We start from the raw sequence: 16920 nt of genomic DNA, 5'->3' as shown, positions 1-16920 counted from the left end.
ATTTGTCAAAAATGACAAAGAAAACACTGCATTATTGTATTAAAATACTATATTTGGTATTCACTCAACAGACAAAATCTCCAACTATAGGCATTTAATTTCAAGGCATTCAGATATAAGATTTGTATCCCTAATATATGTGAAAGTATGTACTATAGAAATAAGTACATATATGCATGTATACATATATGCGTCATATATGCATGTATACATATATGCGTCATATATGCATGTATACATATATGCGTCATATATGCATGTATACATATGCGTCATATATGCATGTATACATATGCGTCATATATGCATGTATACATATGCGTCATATATGCATGTATACATATGCGTCATATATGCATGTATACATATGCGTCATATATGCATGTATACATATGCGTCATATATGCATGTATACATATGCGTCATATATGCATGTATACATATGCGTCATATATGCATGTATACATATGCGTCATATATGCATGTATACATATGCGTCATATATGCATGTATACATATATGCGTCATATATGCATGTATACATATATGCGTCATATATGCATGTATACATATATGCGTCTTACATATATTTCACATTTATGTGCATATACAGGAAAATATATGGCACTTACATGAAAACGGAGAGGGGGTTCAGCGAAAAATCGGCAGCTGGCAGCAGGAAGTAGCTGCCGTTGACAGCCGGAAGCCCTGCCATATTAGGAGGGACCTGCTATTTCGTGGCAGCCAATCAGTATCGTCCAACGTAGTAGCAACCAATCACATTTACCTGGAAGTCAAGCGACAGCAGCCAATGGTGGCGCCGGCGAATCTTCAGTAATGGCGGCGGTATTTGGCTCGGTAAGTTCGTATATTATCAGATTAATAAATAATTGTTGCTCTGTGCGTTGGAGTTTAACTTTTATGTTAGAGACAGTGTATCTGTGACTACTTAAGTTGAATTGGTTAATTTAATCATTTGTAGAAACGCAGCTTGTGCACCGTGTGCTCCTGGTTTGTGAGGGGCTATCATTAACTTCAAATACTACTTTACCATTATCATTAAATATTAGCGTTTGTTAACATGCTAACTTAATCTATTGATTAGAATAAAGCTCATGCTGATTTATTGGAATTGACAAGCTCAGCCTTGATGATACACGTGCAACGCCAACAAAACATATCCCAAATGATCTAACTTATGTTTTAATACAAAACACCATTTTAATCAGCATTACTTCACCATATTCTAAACTTCTGTTTTTTTGTAGTTTCACCAAGTTCACCACAGCCTGACACAGATTGCTGGGGATGGACAAACATGCGTGCCAGGAAGGAAACCCCAGATTTCCAGTTGCAAAACCAACCAAACTCACTGGTATGTTTTCACATAAGGAACATAATGTTCAAATGTATTCTATCCTGTCTTGATCAAAGCAGGCAAAAGGCATTCTGTTTTTTATCTTTTTATACAAATTCTAGATTGTATCGAAAATTTGACATTTCAGTGTCTGTTTATTTTCTTAGTTTGATCATGTTTTGGATGGGACCCAATCACCAGATGAGACCAGATATAATATAATTATTTTATATATATCTATTCAAAATATACTGGAACTGTTCACTTTTTCCATATAACATTCACCCCCAGTTTCACACACAAGGCTCAAACTAGTCCCAGACTAAAATGCATGTTTAACTGAAAGCAAATTACACTTGCGTATCTTAAAATATCAGTGCCATTGTTTCTTTTAAGATTCACAACAGTAATGTTTTTTCTAAGGCATATTTATAAAAGTCCTAATTGCACTAAACCCTAATCCTGGCATAATCTAAACCCTATCTGTGAAACCGGGCTTCAAAGTTTTACATATTAGTCCAGTGGTTCAGTTCAACACTTTGTTCTCTGGCTTTAGATAGGCATAGACAGTGGCATTTAAAAAATAAATTACACCTGCTCCCTAGTTCAGGTGTGCTACTGTCTCAGTTCATCTCTTTCTCTCGTGTGTATAAAATAACTAACTTTTCCCCCTTCTTTTTAAGCTCAATTGCAATAAAGATGGATCCGGGATCTTGGAAGCTTGTTAAAAATAAGGTATTGATTTTATGTTACAACAATTTTGATTTCTTTGCTCTCTTTAGTGTATAAATAAAATGTTAGTTTTTCCATTTAGATTTTTTTTCCAGGATGTTCCAGCTCAGTTGGGATCTGTGGACTGCAGTGTATTCATGCTAATGGTAAGTTATTACGGTGGTTTTGTTTCCCCATAACAACATTTATTTTACGGATAACCCAACATCCATAATAATTGTCATCAAAAGACATCAGGCTGATCCCAATGAATTTAGTTTTTCAGGTGTGTGTGTGTGTGTGTGTTAAGGTTAGTGATGTCACTAGCCCAGGAGGAAGCTTGTGTAGTCCCCACCAGTTGTTTGTTGTAGTCCTTAAAGTGATTTCTGTAAAAAAAAAGAAAAAAAAAGTCTCCCTTTGCTTTGAACTTTGATCGTTGTAACTTATTCATATTGCAGATATTGTTTATGCTCTGACAGCAACATTACTCTAAAGTTTCTTTCTTTCTTTCTTTCTTTTTCTAACATCTGTCTTGTGAAGACAGTTTTGTTCAAGGTTTTTTTTTCTTCATCAATTTTGTTGAAGGTTAAAAGTGCCTGACCCTCACTGTTTTCATCTGGGATTGGGTCAGGAATTGACTGAATAATCTCATCAACCCTCTGCTGGTAGATGCTGGAACAACACCATCATGGCAGTAACATCATTTATTCATCGACAGCAAATGTGATAAAGCCAATGCTTCATGTAAAATGTTAGTGTTTATGTGTGTTTAAAATCTGCAAAATCAAGAGAAATAGGACTATCACATATGCAAAACCTCAGATGATCTCTTATAGATCATTTAACTGAGAGAGTTACTCAGGAGAATAGAGAAAGCTCAGATATGCAAGACTCTGAAATGGACTTCAAGTGCAGCATTCAGTGTGATTTCCAGATGATGGTGATTTTGCAGGATGATTTGAACACGTTCAGAGAATAGCTCTGTTCTCAGAACAGGTTAAAGCGCTGATAAAGCTGTGAAGCAGATTTGAGGAAGTGAAACATGGTGTCCAAATGTTCAGCGTTTCCTTATAGCTCAGAGTGTGGTAATGGACTCTCATGGTCTAGTGTTTAGTGCTGTTATCATCCTAGGTCCCCCCTATTTTTTGTTTTTCTTTGTTTTAAAAAAAGAAAAAAAATGAGTAATATTTTTTTTTCTTCCTTAAAATAGCAGTTACTGCCAAACATACTCCTGTTTTCTGTAATATTGACCAAGACATAGTCCTGTTCTGAATCGTCTGTTCCCACATTGTCTGGTTCAGAGTCATCCTGATAGAAATCACTCTCCGTTAAAAAGATATGTACCTTTAAGGCGGCAACCTTCCGGTCTCTCTTGTGAAGCCGATACAGAAGTAACTTAAACTGCAGTTCATCGACTGGCCACTAGAGACAGGCTGCAAAAGAGAGTCAATTCCACATTGAGGAAGTGTCTAGAGACTGTGAAACATGGTGTCGAAATGTTCAGCGTTTCCTTGTAGCTCAGAGTGTGGTAATGGACTCTCTTGTCTAGTGTTTAGTGCTGTTATCATTCAGAAGCTCCTGGGTCAGTCTTTTTTTTTGTCATTATTTTTTTTTTTAAATTGAAAATAAGTAATATGTTTTTTTCCTCAAATAGCTTTGTAGTTACTGCCAAACGTACTTATGTTACAAGTATTCATTTAAAACGTGAATTCTAACTTTGAAACTTTTCAGCTAACAAGAGCAAGTTTAATTACGTCTGTTTTTACAGGAATGGAGGAGACACAAAGTTTTCTTTAAACCCATGATTTTTCATGCTCTTTATTGTCACGTGAAAAATAGAAAGAAATAACTGACATTTAATTTTGTGACATATACACATATACACACTGCAAAGTCAAATTTTAGGATATTTTATGACAATATAATGCGAGCAGACACTGATGTAATTCTCAGTAGAAGAAACAGCTGATATACAAGCTGAAGCAAGAGGATCATTTCAGCATGAGCTTCTGCATGAAGATGAAGGTTTTCAGACAGAAATCCAGCGGATAAACAGACTCCAGTCATGGAAGAGGCTTGAGAGACACTAGATTGAGTCTGGCCTGTATGAAAACACATCAGGGCTTCAGTCTCTAACTTTACTGTAGCTGTGATGATATAGATGAGATTCTGTGCTCTGACCAGATGATGATTCACAATAAATCTCATTCATATTCACAGGACATTCAACAAATATCTGCTCGTTCACACACAAATATATAATTCCTCCAAACACCAGAGAGATGAAATCTTCCCGTCTGCTTCTGATATGATGAGCTCATGATCTGTATCATTAATGTTTATTTGTGAAGGTCTTGTTCTTGTTCACAGAGGCGTAAAGTTCATCCTACAGTTGATCTTCTCTTCCTCTGATGGCAGCATAAGTCACTGTATCATCATGATCCTGAAAGAACAGATTCTGTCCATCAATGTTTGAACCCCAGCGATTATTATTATTATTAGAGCATGAGCTTCATTTATCTGAGAGTCAAACTCATGTGCTGGTATCTACTCACATTGAGTGATTTTACTGGCTTTGTATTGGAAGAAGTGACCTCAGAATAAGTCACATCATCTGTCTGCTCCTAAACATCAATGCAAACGTGCAGAGAGTCAAGTTTAACACACATAACAGACATAACTCTCACTATAATATGTAGAATAACACAAAAGCCTTTAATAAGTCACATTATTGAACGTAGTGTTTGATGATTTAGTGGACTCACATTGGCTCTTGCAGCGGGAGGAATGGACATGTTGATCGTCTCATACGTCTCTTTATGATCATTCTCATCTTTGACCTTCAGAACAAACAGTTAAACTGCATGAATGACACTTTATTGAGCTTTAAAGACAGTAATCAAATCTAAATCACTGCATTACCGAACTCACCGCAGAGTCGCCAGTCCCTCTTTTATTATCTGAAAACAAGTGCCTCATGAAATATGAGTATTTATGATCAAACACACATGTGCAAAAGACAGAATATTAAGCTTTTTCAACAGTCAGATTTTGTTGAAGCATTAAAATGAATAATAATTCATATAATTTCATATAATCCTCATGTTTCTATGATCTTACAGTCTGAACATGATGTGTTTGTTTGCTCATCTGAACTGTTTTTAATTGTTGTAAAGGAGTAAATCTGAAAACTCACCAGCTCTTTTTCTGCAGATCAGCCAGAGAAGAGCAAGAAGGAGAACAGCGACTGCAGCGACAGAAATCACTATGACTGAAGAAGAGATCGAGCACAGAGTCAGAGACGGACAGGGCAGATTGGGGACAATTATAGACAAAGACAAAACACTGTGATTATGTACCTGTGTTTTTATTCCAATGACCCTGCGAGTTTTTGCCTGGTTTTGCTGAAAAGGATGAATGGGGACAATTATATACAAAGACAAAAGCCATCGACAATGGTGACATGCTTCATGCCGCAATGCATGCTGGGAGCCACCCATAGTATAAAACAGTGGTTCTCAACTCCAGTCCTCGGGACCCACTGCCCTGCACATTTTGTATGTCTCTCTTATCTGACACACTCAGTTCAGTTCATGGAGTCTCTCTTAACAAGCTGATGATCTGATTCAGGTGTGTTAAATAAGGGAGACATACAAAATGTACAGAGCAGCGGGTCCCGAGGACTGGAGTTGAGAACCACTGGTATAAAACTCATGGCTCCCAGCATGCATTGCGGCATGAAGCATGTCACACCACACAACTCTATATAGAGTATGATATTAGACTTTTATTTAGATTTAAAAAAAAAAAAAATTCTCCAACAGCCCAAACATACACACAGGCCTATATAATGGTGTGTAAAACAAATGTATAATTTATAATCAGCTCCATACTGGATTCCAAGTGATCAAGAGGCGTGATAGTTTTTGTCCCAAAGCTTGTCTACTCTTCTGCTACACACTCAAAAGTATGCACCTTTTCTTCCCAAAAAGAGTACATACTTTTCGGGCGTAGTATAAGTAGGCGAATTGAGCATTAGAAGTAAAAAATAAGTGAAGTCGGCCATTTTCTCTTCAGTTTCATCTGATCTGTTGAGGTGAATGGCAGGACAAACTTTCTCCGGTCAGACAGAAACAAAATGTAGGCAGAGATAACTATTTTTTTTTCTTTAAGGTTAAATATATATATACAGGGCTCTCAAGTGTCACGCATTGAGTGTGACAGTCACTCATTTCGGTCTTTTGTCACGCACTCCCGCCACACATTGTACTTCTCACGCGGAAAAACTATTTATGCCGCAGCGCCCAAAATTTCTCTGGCCGAGCCGGAGCCGATCTCACTATGGAACCGGCAGCCAGGAATCAAGCGCGTCTCCCCTAGCCCAGACACCCAATATTCCTACTGTTGTCTGTGTCATTATTAAGATTAATAAAATAACAAAATACAACTTTAGGAAAGATGAAACTATATTTATTTTCTTCAGTGAACAAATAGTTTTATTTTACATTTAGGCTGAATAATTTCTGTAGCCTACCTGAATACTACTGTTAGACTTTGTAACTTTATTTAATATTTATCTCTGCTTGTAATTTGTGTATTTGTTCTTATTTTATTACTGACTGTTCACTTGTTTTTAATAATGTTTGAACTTTATCAGTTAAGAGCATGCTCTCTCCGCCAGACCCGTCTTGCAGCACATCTTCGTCTTTGCAAAATCCTAATTACAACATCTTTAAGATGACATTGTATCATATGATGCTCATTAGTTTCTTCATATTGCGTTTGTAGAGAATAACACCAAATCAGTATAATAACAAATATTGCATTACAAAATATCTCCATGCTGAGACTGTTTTTGCACTTCCTGCTTTTCCCTGCTTGAGAATTCCTGTCCAATGAATGGATGACCATAGCACACATTTGTGTTTACAAATTTTGGTTCACTTGCAAAAAGAGCAGTGTGAAAGCAAACCGTACCAAACAAAACAAAAATCAACATTGTATTTGGTCCGGACCAAAGCAAGTGAACTATCGGACTTTCCTGGTGTGAATACACCCTTAAATGATTTAAATAAAAATCTAAATGAACGTAGAGATTTGTGAGGAAATGTGATGCGTGTCAGATCGTGTCTCTGTCAGCAGCGGCTGGTCCAGGAGGATTATTATACCGGTAGACTAATAATCATGAATGCACTCCGCTATCTTTTAAGACATCTCCGGCGAACGGCTTCTTCACGCAAAAGAAAAACTCTTCATGAAGCGCAGTGAAATTCAGCGACCTATGTGGCGTTTCCTTAGCCTGGAAAGCCAGACCTACATCAAGATGTTAGGTCTGGAAACTCACCATAGACGCGGTTTAATCCGAGGGGCGGGATAAACGGCTGTCTTTCAAATTCCCTCTGCACGCAATAGAACAGCGCTTAAACCAACCAGAGCGTTTTCCCAACAGCAGAGCTTAGTTGATAGATTCAACTTTTGCCATATCTGGCCGGCAAAACGACGAACACATCTTCCTTTTTTTAAGAATGACTTAAGTGCCGTTCTATGCTCTTTTCTCGAAGAAAAACTTAACTCCTAGTCCTCCAGAGTCGCGGCCAAAGCCGATTAGAAAGACCGTTGTTCTCCAGCAGCCGTCATTTGTTTTCAAGTGGCAGCCGTCGCAACTCTGTCGTCATATGTTAAGCCCGCCCCCGCCTACTCTATACACGACGTGATTGGCCTGACCCAATTTAGGTTTTTGCAGCTAGAAGGTCTATAGAGAGCCTAAGTCCCGCCCCTCCGCTTCCGGCTCATGGGACCTTATTTCGGAAAAAATATGTATGGAAGTCAATGGCGAGAGATAACTTATCTTTTTATTCCGTCTGAACTGTGCCCTGAACTACACATATGATGTTTGTCAATTTAAAAGGTAATTATGAAAGTCAAGAAAGTCGCAGTTTGTCATAAAACAGAAGAGTAACGTTTAGTTTTATGTGAAAATAGCTCAATGAACTACATTTCTCTTCTCGCACTATGTACGTCACAAGATCCGTTGCTCGTATGTGTGTATTCTGGCTCAAAACACTCAGGCATGACAGCGTAACGTTACGATTATAATGTAAGACTATAGAAAAAATGACAGACGTTAGCTTCAGTAAAGTTAGCTTTATTCATTGAGAGAAAAGGTATGACGTCGCATGTGCGCCTTCTGGGTTTGTAGTCTTTGTAATTACGTATTTTCACAGTCTTATACCTCAGCAGTTTTACATCAAGCTGCGACTTTCTTGACTTTAAAATGTATCTTTTAAATTGACAAACATCATATGTGTAAATCAGGGCACAATTCAAACGAGATCAAAATATTTGTTGTCTCTCGCCATTGAATACCATACAATATTTTTCCGAAATAAGGTCCCATGGTGGTCGACCGGAAGGGGAGGGACTTAGGCTCTCTATTGAGAGTTGCTAGACCCACCTGGCTGCGAAATACATTTTGCTGCCGCTAGGGTGCGTCTAGATTTCTAGGCTAGCGTTTCCTGATGGATCGAGGATGTTTGTTAACTTCATTTTATACGTGCAATTCACACGAGCTCTATAGTGGACGTCATTGAGTGCACTTAAGTTATTCAATCCCACATTGCGCTCCATTAACGAGTGTACAGCTTATGTACGCTCAACGGCTGTCCGAATTCGCTCACTCATTTTCATTCACTCCTTCAAGTGAACGGTGTTAGTGGACTAACGTAAGGAATAGGCCTAACTTAGTGAATGAGGGTTTAGGGGGCGATTTTGGATTCAACCCATGTTCTCAAGCAGTGAAAAATAGAGGACACTGACAACGCGCTAACAGACAGGACCGAGCAGGCCATATATAATATGAAACAAAGTCTCAACTTTCAAATTTGGTCAGTCAAAGAAAATTAAACAATAAATAGGCCTACCGTTTTGTGGCTCTTTAATGTGTCGTGACAGATTGCCTCAGTTAAAGCCAAGTTCAAATACACCGACGTTAATCTATAACTCTCCTGACTGCTTTGTCGGACAAAAATGGTGGATTTTGATTGGTCAGACTCAGATCGCATGTCAATCAAACTCCCTGCGAATAATGAATTGACGCTTATTTAAAAGTGAAAGTGAAGTGCACAATCCCGCACCAGCTTTTTATAAGCGATGTCATTTCTGCTTTCTGGGAGAATCGAGTGAAAGAACCGGAGTGTTATATGAACACACTACTCTCACTGTTTATACTAAACATGTCCTAGAATATGCATAAGTACGCTAATTGGGACACACCATAAAAGTCCATGAAATGAAACTAAAACAACAACTCAATGTGACAATCATACTGTAGAATATGACAGTCATAATTTGATTAGTTAACACTCAAGATAACCATATTTTAACTTTGATCATCATATTACATAAAAAAAAGTTAATATTTTTGCTGTCAAGTTTCAATTCCTTTATTATTTCCAGCATCACGTTTTGGACTGTTACTTCACTGCAGTTCATTAGTTTGAAGCAATGCTTTGAGTTACTCTTCTGTGAGAGTCAAAGAAGCTTTTGTTCCCTCAGTTTGTTCTGGTTCAGTGATACTGATAGACCTTAGTGTTACTGACATTATGAGGCTCTTCTAACACTGTTTTCTCACCTGAATACTTGACAGTGTATCTGACTGAGGTCTCGAGTTGATTTCTGTGAGTAAGCTGACATCTCCACTCTCTGTTGTTATCTTCATTCAGGAGTGTTGTAGTCAGAGTGATGATGAAACAGTGATCTTGATCTGATGATGATAATATCTGATATCTGGAGTCTGTCTTCAGATCAACACCAGCCTGATTCACCCACAACAGCTCAAATCCCTCCGAACGGACCCGATCATCACAGGAGAGTATAGTATATAAATACAACTGACAGGAGAGAGTCACAGAGCGGCCAGGACTGATCTCAGTCTGTGAGGATGAAGATGATGATGATGATGATGATGATGATGATGGAGACACTGAAACTGAACACAAGACACAAATCACAGACTCTTCAATCATGATCTGAGTTTACAGGGAGAATTTTAAATTGACCACATAATCATAAAATTACCATGAAGAACATGCAGAAAAACACGTGCATCAGTTCCTTGTTTCTGTCCATTCACATATTGTCGGCAGGTGTAAAATCCATAATCTTCTTCTGTGACGTTCTTGATGTTCAGAGAGCAGTCAGACTCCAGACTCAGTCTCTCATGTCTCTCTGTGTCTTTATTCTTTATCCCTAAAGTAATCAGTTCAACTGATGCTGAATGACTGTTAGAGTAGGTCCATGTAGTTGATTTGCAGTCAGAAAGAGCATTATTACAGGACAGACGAGCATTTTCACCAGAACTGATGAACACATTCTCATCCACTCCACTGGTTCCTGAAACACAGTATATCTCAGTGATCATTATGATATTAATAAATTAAAACATAAAACATACCAGCATAAAAAGCAGAAGTTTTAAATCATAGTCTTTATTCTTTCTTAAAGCAAACACACACTCTCCAGAATAAACTATTAGTCTTTATCAGAGAGCTGTTCAAATCACTGACACACTCTTAATATGAAGATAATTCTTCATCATCAGATGTTTGAGTGACACTATGTCCAGTATCAGGAATAATACAGTATGATCTGTGTGTATCAATACACAACTCTGAGATCACAACGTGAATGTGTGCAAGAATAAACTGAGCATGTTCAAATGAACTCTTTCCAGACTAATTCCACTAAATGTTGTTAGGGTGGATTTCCTGCAAGACTGACAAATGGCCAAAGAAACATTGTCAGCAAGATTGTAGAAAACTGTACATTTCTTGTCTATTCCACCCACTGCCACTTATACCAACGACGGAAATAAGCGCAGTTACAATAGATTAATATGTGGAAAGCGTTGCTATAGAGAGTGACGATATTGTATTGCAATAGATAGCACTATTATACTATATAGCAAGTCAATACCAAATCAAAACTAGTTAGCACATTAGTTGTAATTGAAAGGGTTTATTGACAACATGGTTATAGTTATACTTAAAATAGTTACAAAATAAATGAAATGAGATGATAACTTATACCAATAATTGTACTCAGCATATATGTAAAATGTTACCCGAGAGAGAGAGAGAGAGAGAGAGAGAGAGAGAGACCCAAGAAAGGGACCCAAAGAATAAAAGAGACAGTTACAATCTTCTTTTATCCTTTTCTGACCATGTGACTAAAACCCAAATGTGAAATGTTCAAACTGACCAATCAGACAGTGACGTGCGGTCTGGGTAGGCAAACTAGGCACTGCCTACCCTGCCAAAATTCAAAAATAAAATGGTTTATTAAATAATAAACTTGTATTTGTATTTTTACTGTTTATTCTTGTGATTTATATGCAATATGTGTGTTATTCCAATTATTTAGACGTTATGATGACAAATGTAGCAGTTACGCATAATCAAATAAAAAACAAATCGTAGAATAAGCAGTGCTTTTACTGTCCATTCATTGCAGACGGCAAGCGAAAAACCCATGTTGCGCATGCGCACTTCGATCATGTATTCTTTAACATGTACGTCAAAAAGCACAACTCTGCTGTGCCTTTGGACGTAAATATGGTATGCCCGTAACATCTCCGTAACATATCAGACATGGACCAATTAAAATCAAGATATTACTGGACATTTGCGCAGCTAACGTCATTAACGTTACACACCACAGATAGCCTACATGCCTAATCCCCGCGGCAAATTCAAAGCCAAAATGACAGCACCGGAGTTAAAAGGCTGTCATCAGAGAGTTAAATGTTTTAAATTGAGAGCCAGAGACTGTGCAAACTGAAGGCCCGTAAAGATGAGTTTTACAAAGCTGCGATCGACGTCTTCATGAGGAAATGGCGGCGGATGAATTTGATGTAGGCTACAAATAATCTACCGATTGGTGAGTCAAAAACTATTTTGGGCTTAATATTGAATTGATAAATATGGTTGAATTAATGCAAGCCATTTGACTTCATATTCAATTGAGCGGTGTGTGATTTTACTTTTACTTTTGGCCGCTGTGCAACAATAAGGATTAAGAATGGTTGCATTCTAATGCTGGAGTGGAGTGGACATAAACTACTGTTACTCGCGGTGTGTGCCTGTGCCGCGCTTGTGTGTGTGCGACGTGCGTGTGTGTGTGTGTGACGTGCGTGTGTGTGTGTGTGTGTGTGTGTGTGTGTGTGTGAGTGAGAGAGAGAGAGAGAGAGACTGAGAGAATACACGCGATATACATCCTGATTTGTACATTTCTTGATATGCCGCGCTTGTGCGTAATGTTTACTGGTATTATTAGCCTTTAAACAATAAATCAGGTAATCTTTCATAACTCAGTGCCTAGCCTCTTTAAGACATCACCGCACGTCACTGCAATCAGATAATTACAACTTCCCCCACGGTACTAAATGTGTGACAATTCTTCGACCCCTGAAGTACACACATCTTGGCCTACAGTGATCACTATCAGCCCCTCTGTGCCTTTAGGAACTACAGATGGTCATTGTGGTAGAAAGAGGGGGTGGAAAACAGTAAAGCAAACGTCTTTAGAGAAAATACAGATTTCTTTACCTGTGAGAAGTGAAGAGAGAATGATCAGTCCCAGCAGACACAGATCACACTTATCAGCCATTTTGTGTTTCTGTCAGTCTTCCTCTTCATTATATATAGTTACAGCTCTTCCTTTAAACATCATCAGCTCCTCCTGTGGGTAACTTCCTATGATCTCATCAAATGAGTGAATCACACTGTCTCAACACACATCTGCTCTAGACAGTTTTTTGGCTACTTTTGCACACGAGAGAATTACTGTTAGTCTCACTTCTTTATTTTAGCAGTTTCCCACATGCCGTTAAAATCTAGAAATACAATTATTACATTATTAATGAAAAGGTAAGACAAGGTAAAAGTGACATGGCCCCTTTAAGAGCGTTTCTGTGGGCGGAGTTGTGCACGCGATTAGATTTGTTTGCGTGGGCTACGGGCTTTGTTGTCTGTTTGAGACTATAAACTAGAGTTGCTATAGTGACACTAAAGTAGAGCCCTGCATTTCAGCCCGAGCCCGACGGGCCCCGACTTTTTCACGCCCCTAGGGCCGGGCTTCGGGCCAATTTTCACGTCATAGTTCACATGCGGGCCGGGCCTCGGGCCTTTTTTGGGTTATCCGTCTTTTTATATTTTTAGACATTAATTAAAAAAATTTGAGAAGTTGACATCGATGATAGAAAAACAAACATAGACATTTCATAACCTCATAACTTTCATAATCTTATAATTACACTGACATATGATTGACATGACAGTTTCACGCACGCACACCAGAGTTTCCGCTAGAAAAAAATGGTGCCGGTCAAACTGACCGGCAGAGGTTTCGTTTTCCGGACATTTTTTTTGTATGATATGCCGGTCAGATATCGCCTCTTAATTAGGGGGGCGGGATTATTACACGATTTATTATTTATAATAATAATATTACCATCTTACAGTTCTCCATTACGGACGCGTCGAGACCGTTCAAAGCGGCACTAAAAGACTGCTTTAAAACTTCCACAGAGACCTCAAACAGAAAGCACAAAGCCTTTCTTTAAAAACGAATTTCGTTTTGTATTAATTGTATCTTAATTTTAATCAGTGTTTCATTATCCAATTTTCTCGATTTAATAAATAAAAAGTAAATATAGCAGACAATAAATAATCACGACATGGAGGCGCCAGCGCCTGAACTGGAGCTAACGTTAAGCTATCATCCATGAACCGAAATTTAACGTATAAGGTAGCCTACTCGCCTCACACACCTAAAAAAAAAAAATAGAAAAAAGAAATATATCTATTATCTATGAATGAGATGGCTAACTGTAGCGTTTAGTCCACTGCCTATAATAGCCTAATTTAGAGATCACTTTTTTTTAACCGACTACCGACTAGAGAGTAAACTTGAGGCACTCGCAAGAAAATGGATAAGTAGCTACATAATAACATTCACAAATATTACACCATTTAAAAAAATACATAGGCTACTGAGTTACTAAAACATTCTTTGTCAAAGAATACACTTGTTTGTTCACAGTTTTAACGTTAATGTTTCCATTTGTTTAATTTCAAGATCTGAGGTGAATTATATCCATTGTTGCTTTTACAGCTTCAAAGCTGGAGCACTAAATGATATTCAAACAGGGGCGGCTGGCCAATAGAGGGCGCTAGGGCGCCGCCCCCCCATGAGCCAGACCACAGTTTATGAGCCACACTCATTAAATAAATAAGTAAATACATACATAAATCATACATACAAATTGTCAGTATTTGTGTTTAAGATATTAAATACACCCAGTATATGTGAGAAATATGATAGAAATTAAAAATGTCTGCTATTTCAACACGTCTCCTCCACCTGCGTGCACGTCTCATCAGCTCTGGGGCGCTGGAGAAATCGCCCCAGAGAGGCAGGTCTGTGGAGCAGCTTAGCCAATTGCTGATTTAAGATATACATGTTTGACATAAACTGTAGCCAATCAGCGAGCTCAAATCTAGTCAGCTAGGGGCGCTTCTGTTAGCGCCCCAAGCTGCGCGTGCCCGCCCGCGCACGCGCTCATGCGCGCCTATCTCCATCAGACTGCGGTCTATCGGCCTGGCTAGCTGGATGCGGTCATGCTAATGCCTTGATTTGCTTTCCGTGATTACTTTTTAAAACAACAGGGACAGATCCAACATGGACAGTTACCGAAGTGAGGGACCTGTCTGAGAAAGTAACTAAACTTTTTGAGTTAAATTTCAAATGCAAATGGAAAGTTTGTGCAATTTGTTTGTTTTTGTGTAAGAATGCTTCAGTCTTGTAATATGGCATTAAATAATTACTTACTTTTTCACAGAGCACTGGTATCATGCAGTTTGTGTTAAATTGTGTAACACTAATAATTATTTGTAATGTTATTATTATTATTATTATTATTTGTTTTACAAAGATATGTAAAGGCAGTCGTTCTCAAAGTGGGTTTGTGGTGGTTCTCAAACCGTGAGGTGACAGGAGGGGGTGCGGGAACAAAATGCTGAATTTTGCCGTTCCTTTAACGTTAATAGGCTACTACCTCATCTTAAAATAAGATTTAAACTGAGCATGCATTTCTCTTAGGTTAAATGCTGTAAATACATGACATATGATCAAATGACCTCATCTTTTGCGGTCAAAACGTCCTGCATTTAAGCAGCGTGTATAGGCTATATGACAGGTCTCGTGCAGATTGCTGCCTCAGCAAATCGCGCTATACTGCCGTTCTCAACAATGTACGTTACCTTTGTAAAAGTAGGGATTTAAGTTAGCACTTACTAGCATGAAGAACAAATATAGACACAGGATGAGCATGGAGATATAAGATTCAAACTCTCTTCGATACAAACACATACCCTGTGTGAGTTCCCGTGTTTAATGTTGATCACATTATATGAAGATCCACACGATTGCGAATGTGACATGCGTTTTTTTACAACAGTTCAACAAACGAAAAATTAATATTAAGTGATGTTCATTTTCAACACAGTTGTCAGTATTTTTACAATAAATGAATAGCGCCAATGAAAGCCACAGCAGAACTGCAGCACAAAGCAATGATTGTGAACGAATTGATTCAATGATTAATTCATAAATACAGCCACTTGCTTCGTTACTGAATGAATGACTCGATGACTCATCACCTACTGGCGGTTTTAATTCAATATTTAAAAGCATCACTTCGTTTTTACCATCATTGCATATTTATCTATTTAACATTTTTTTTTAATTCAAAGCATTATTTATTTTATAAAGGTATTTGTAAAGGTAAAAATGCACGTGAAAAAAATCGATTTAAGGGGGCAAATATGGTCCCTTACTGAAAAAGGTGTGACTGAAGAGTGGGGGTACACAGAAGGATATTAAAGCCTCTTGGGGTAGGCTACAACTCTAAAAAATTTGAGAACCACTGGGACTGGGTTAAGGAATAGAACAAAATAAACATCAAAGCACAATACACATACCAAGGGCAGAAAGTAGGCCTAATACTCCCATGGTTACCAGACTATTGAAACTGGCTGAATATGACAGCCCCCCCAGATAGCAAGGTGACATTGATTAAATGTTGAAATTCCATCAGAATCATCATTTTGGTTGAGGTTGAAAATTCAATGCTAAATAATATTGGATCAATGTTGAAAAATCAATGCTAAAATAATATTGGAACAATGTTGAAAATTCAATGTTAAAATAATATTGAATCAATGTTGATAATTCAATGTTTTTCAGTGTTGAAAAGACAAACGTTGAATCAATGTTGATTTTTGGTCAGCTTAAATTTCTCCACTGGTTGCCTAGAGACAATCCTAACATTGGTTGCCAACCAATCAGATCAAAGCGCTGCATAACGGTCAACAGATTTCAAGCGCGGCATGACAGATTTCAAGCGCGAAACAGACAGACAGACGAAGCATTCGGGCAACGACAAAGTGATTTTTAGAGGTAAGTTACTCTTAAATCTCTAATCTTTCATTTCTCAATTTTATTTATCTATATTTCTTACAACCTGTTTGCTTTTCCTGGGTGAGTCGGAATTACTGCTATGTTAAATGTAGGCCTATTAGTAACATGAACACAAACCAACGGCCGGGATTTTCCCTAATAATATATTGAATTTCAATTTGTCTTTTACCAAACGCCGTGGGACCGGGTAAATTGTTCATTTTCATTCTAGGGCGAACTGACCCTGAAGTTAAAAAAGGTGCAAAGAAGCGGGAGTTCTTTGGGCACGCAAATGGAAGACGACGTGTACGATGGGTAATCTATTTTTTGTATTC

The 16920-nt window shown here is 38.0% G+C and overlaps 1 protein-coding gene and 1 long non-coding RNA gene across 2 annotated transcripts; one reads left to right on the top strand and one right to left on the bottom strand.

Annotated features, from left to right (window-relative positions):
* Positions 1-641: 641 nt before the first annotated feature.
* On the top strand, positions 642-2093 carry LOC307158918. Its single transcript, XR_013821308.1, has 3 exons — positions 642-858; positions 1269-1375; positions 2041-2093. It is a non-coding gene; the product is annotated as an uncharacterized lncRNA (long non-coding RNA).
* Positions 2094-3863: 1770 nt separating this feature from the next.
* LOC307163611 (uncharacterized protein) lies at positions 3864-12767 on the bottom strand. Its single transcript, XM_079879734.1, has 8 exons — positions 12673-12767; positions 10145-10459; positions 9699-10055; positions 5265-5339; positions 5000-5028; positions 4834-4908; positions 4624-4692; positions 3864-4511 (listed from the first exon to the last, which is right to left on the bottom strand). Exons 1-8 carry the CDS (start codon positions 12731-12733, stop codon positions 4455-4457), a joined length of 1038 nt encoding a protein of 345 aa, XP_079735860.1. The 5' UTR covers positions 12734-12767; the 3' UTR covers positions 3864-4454.
* Positions 12768-16920: the final 4153 nt, after the last annotated feature.

Source organism: Squalius cephalus (assembly GCF_949319135.1).
Source record: "Squalius cephalus genome assembly, chromosome: 1".
Taxonomy (NCBI): Eukaryota; Metazoa; Chordata; class Actinopteri; order Cypriniformes; family Leuciscidae; genus Squalius; species Squalius cephalus.
The sequence above is the reverse complement of the archived record's forward strand: the minus strand, read 5'-3'. Positions and strand labels throughout refer to the sequence as shown.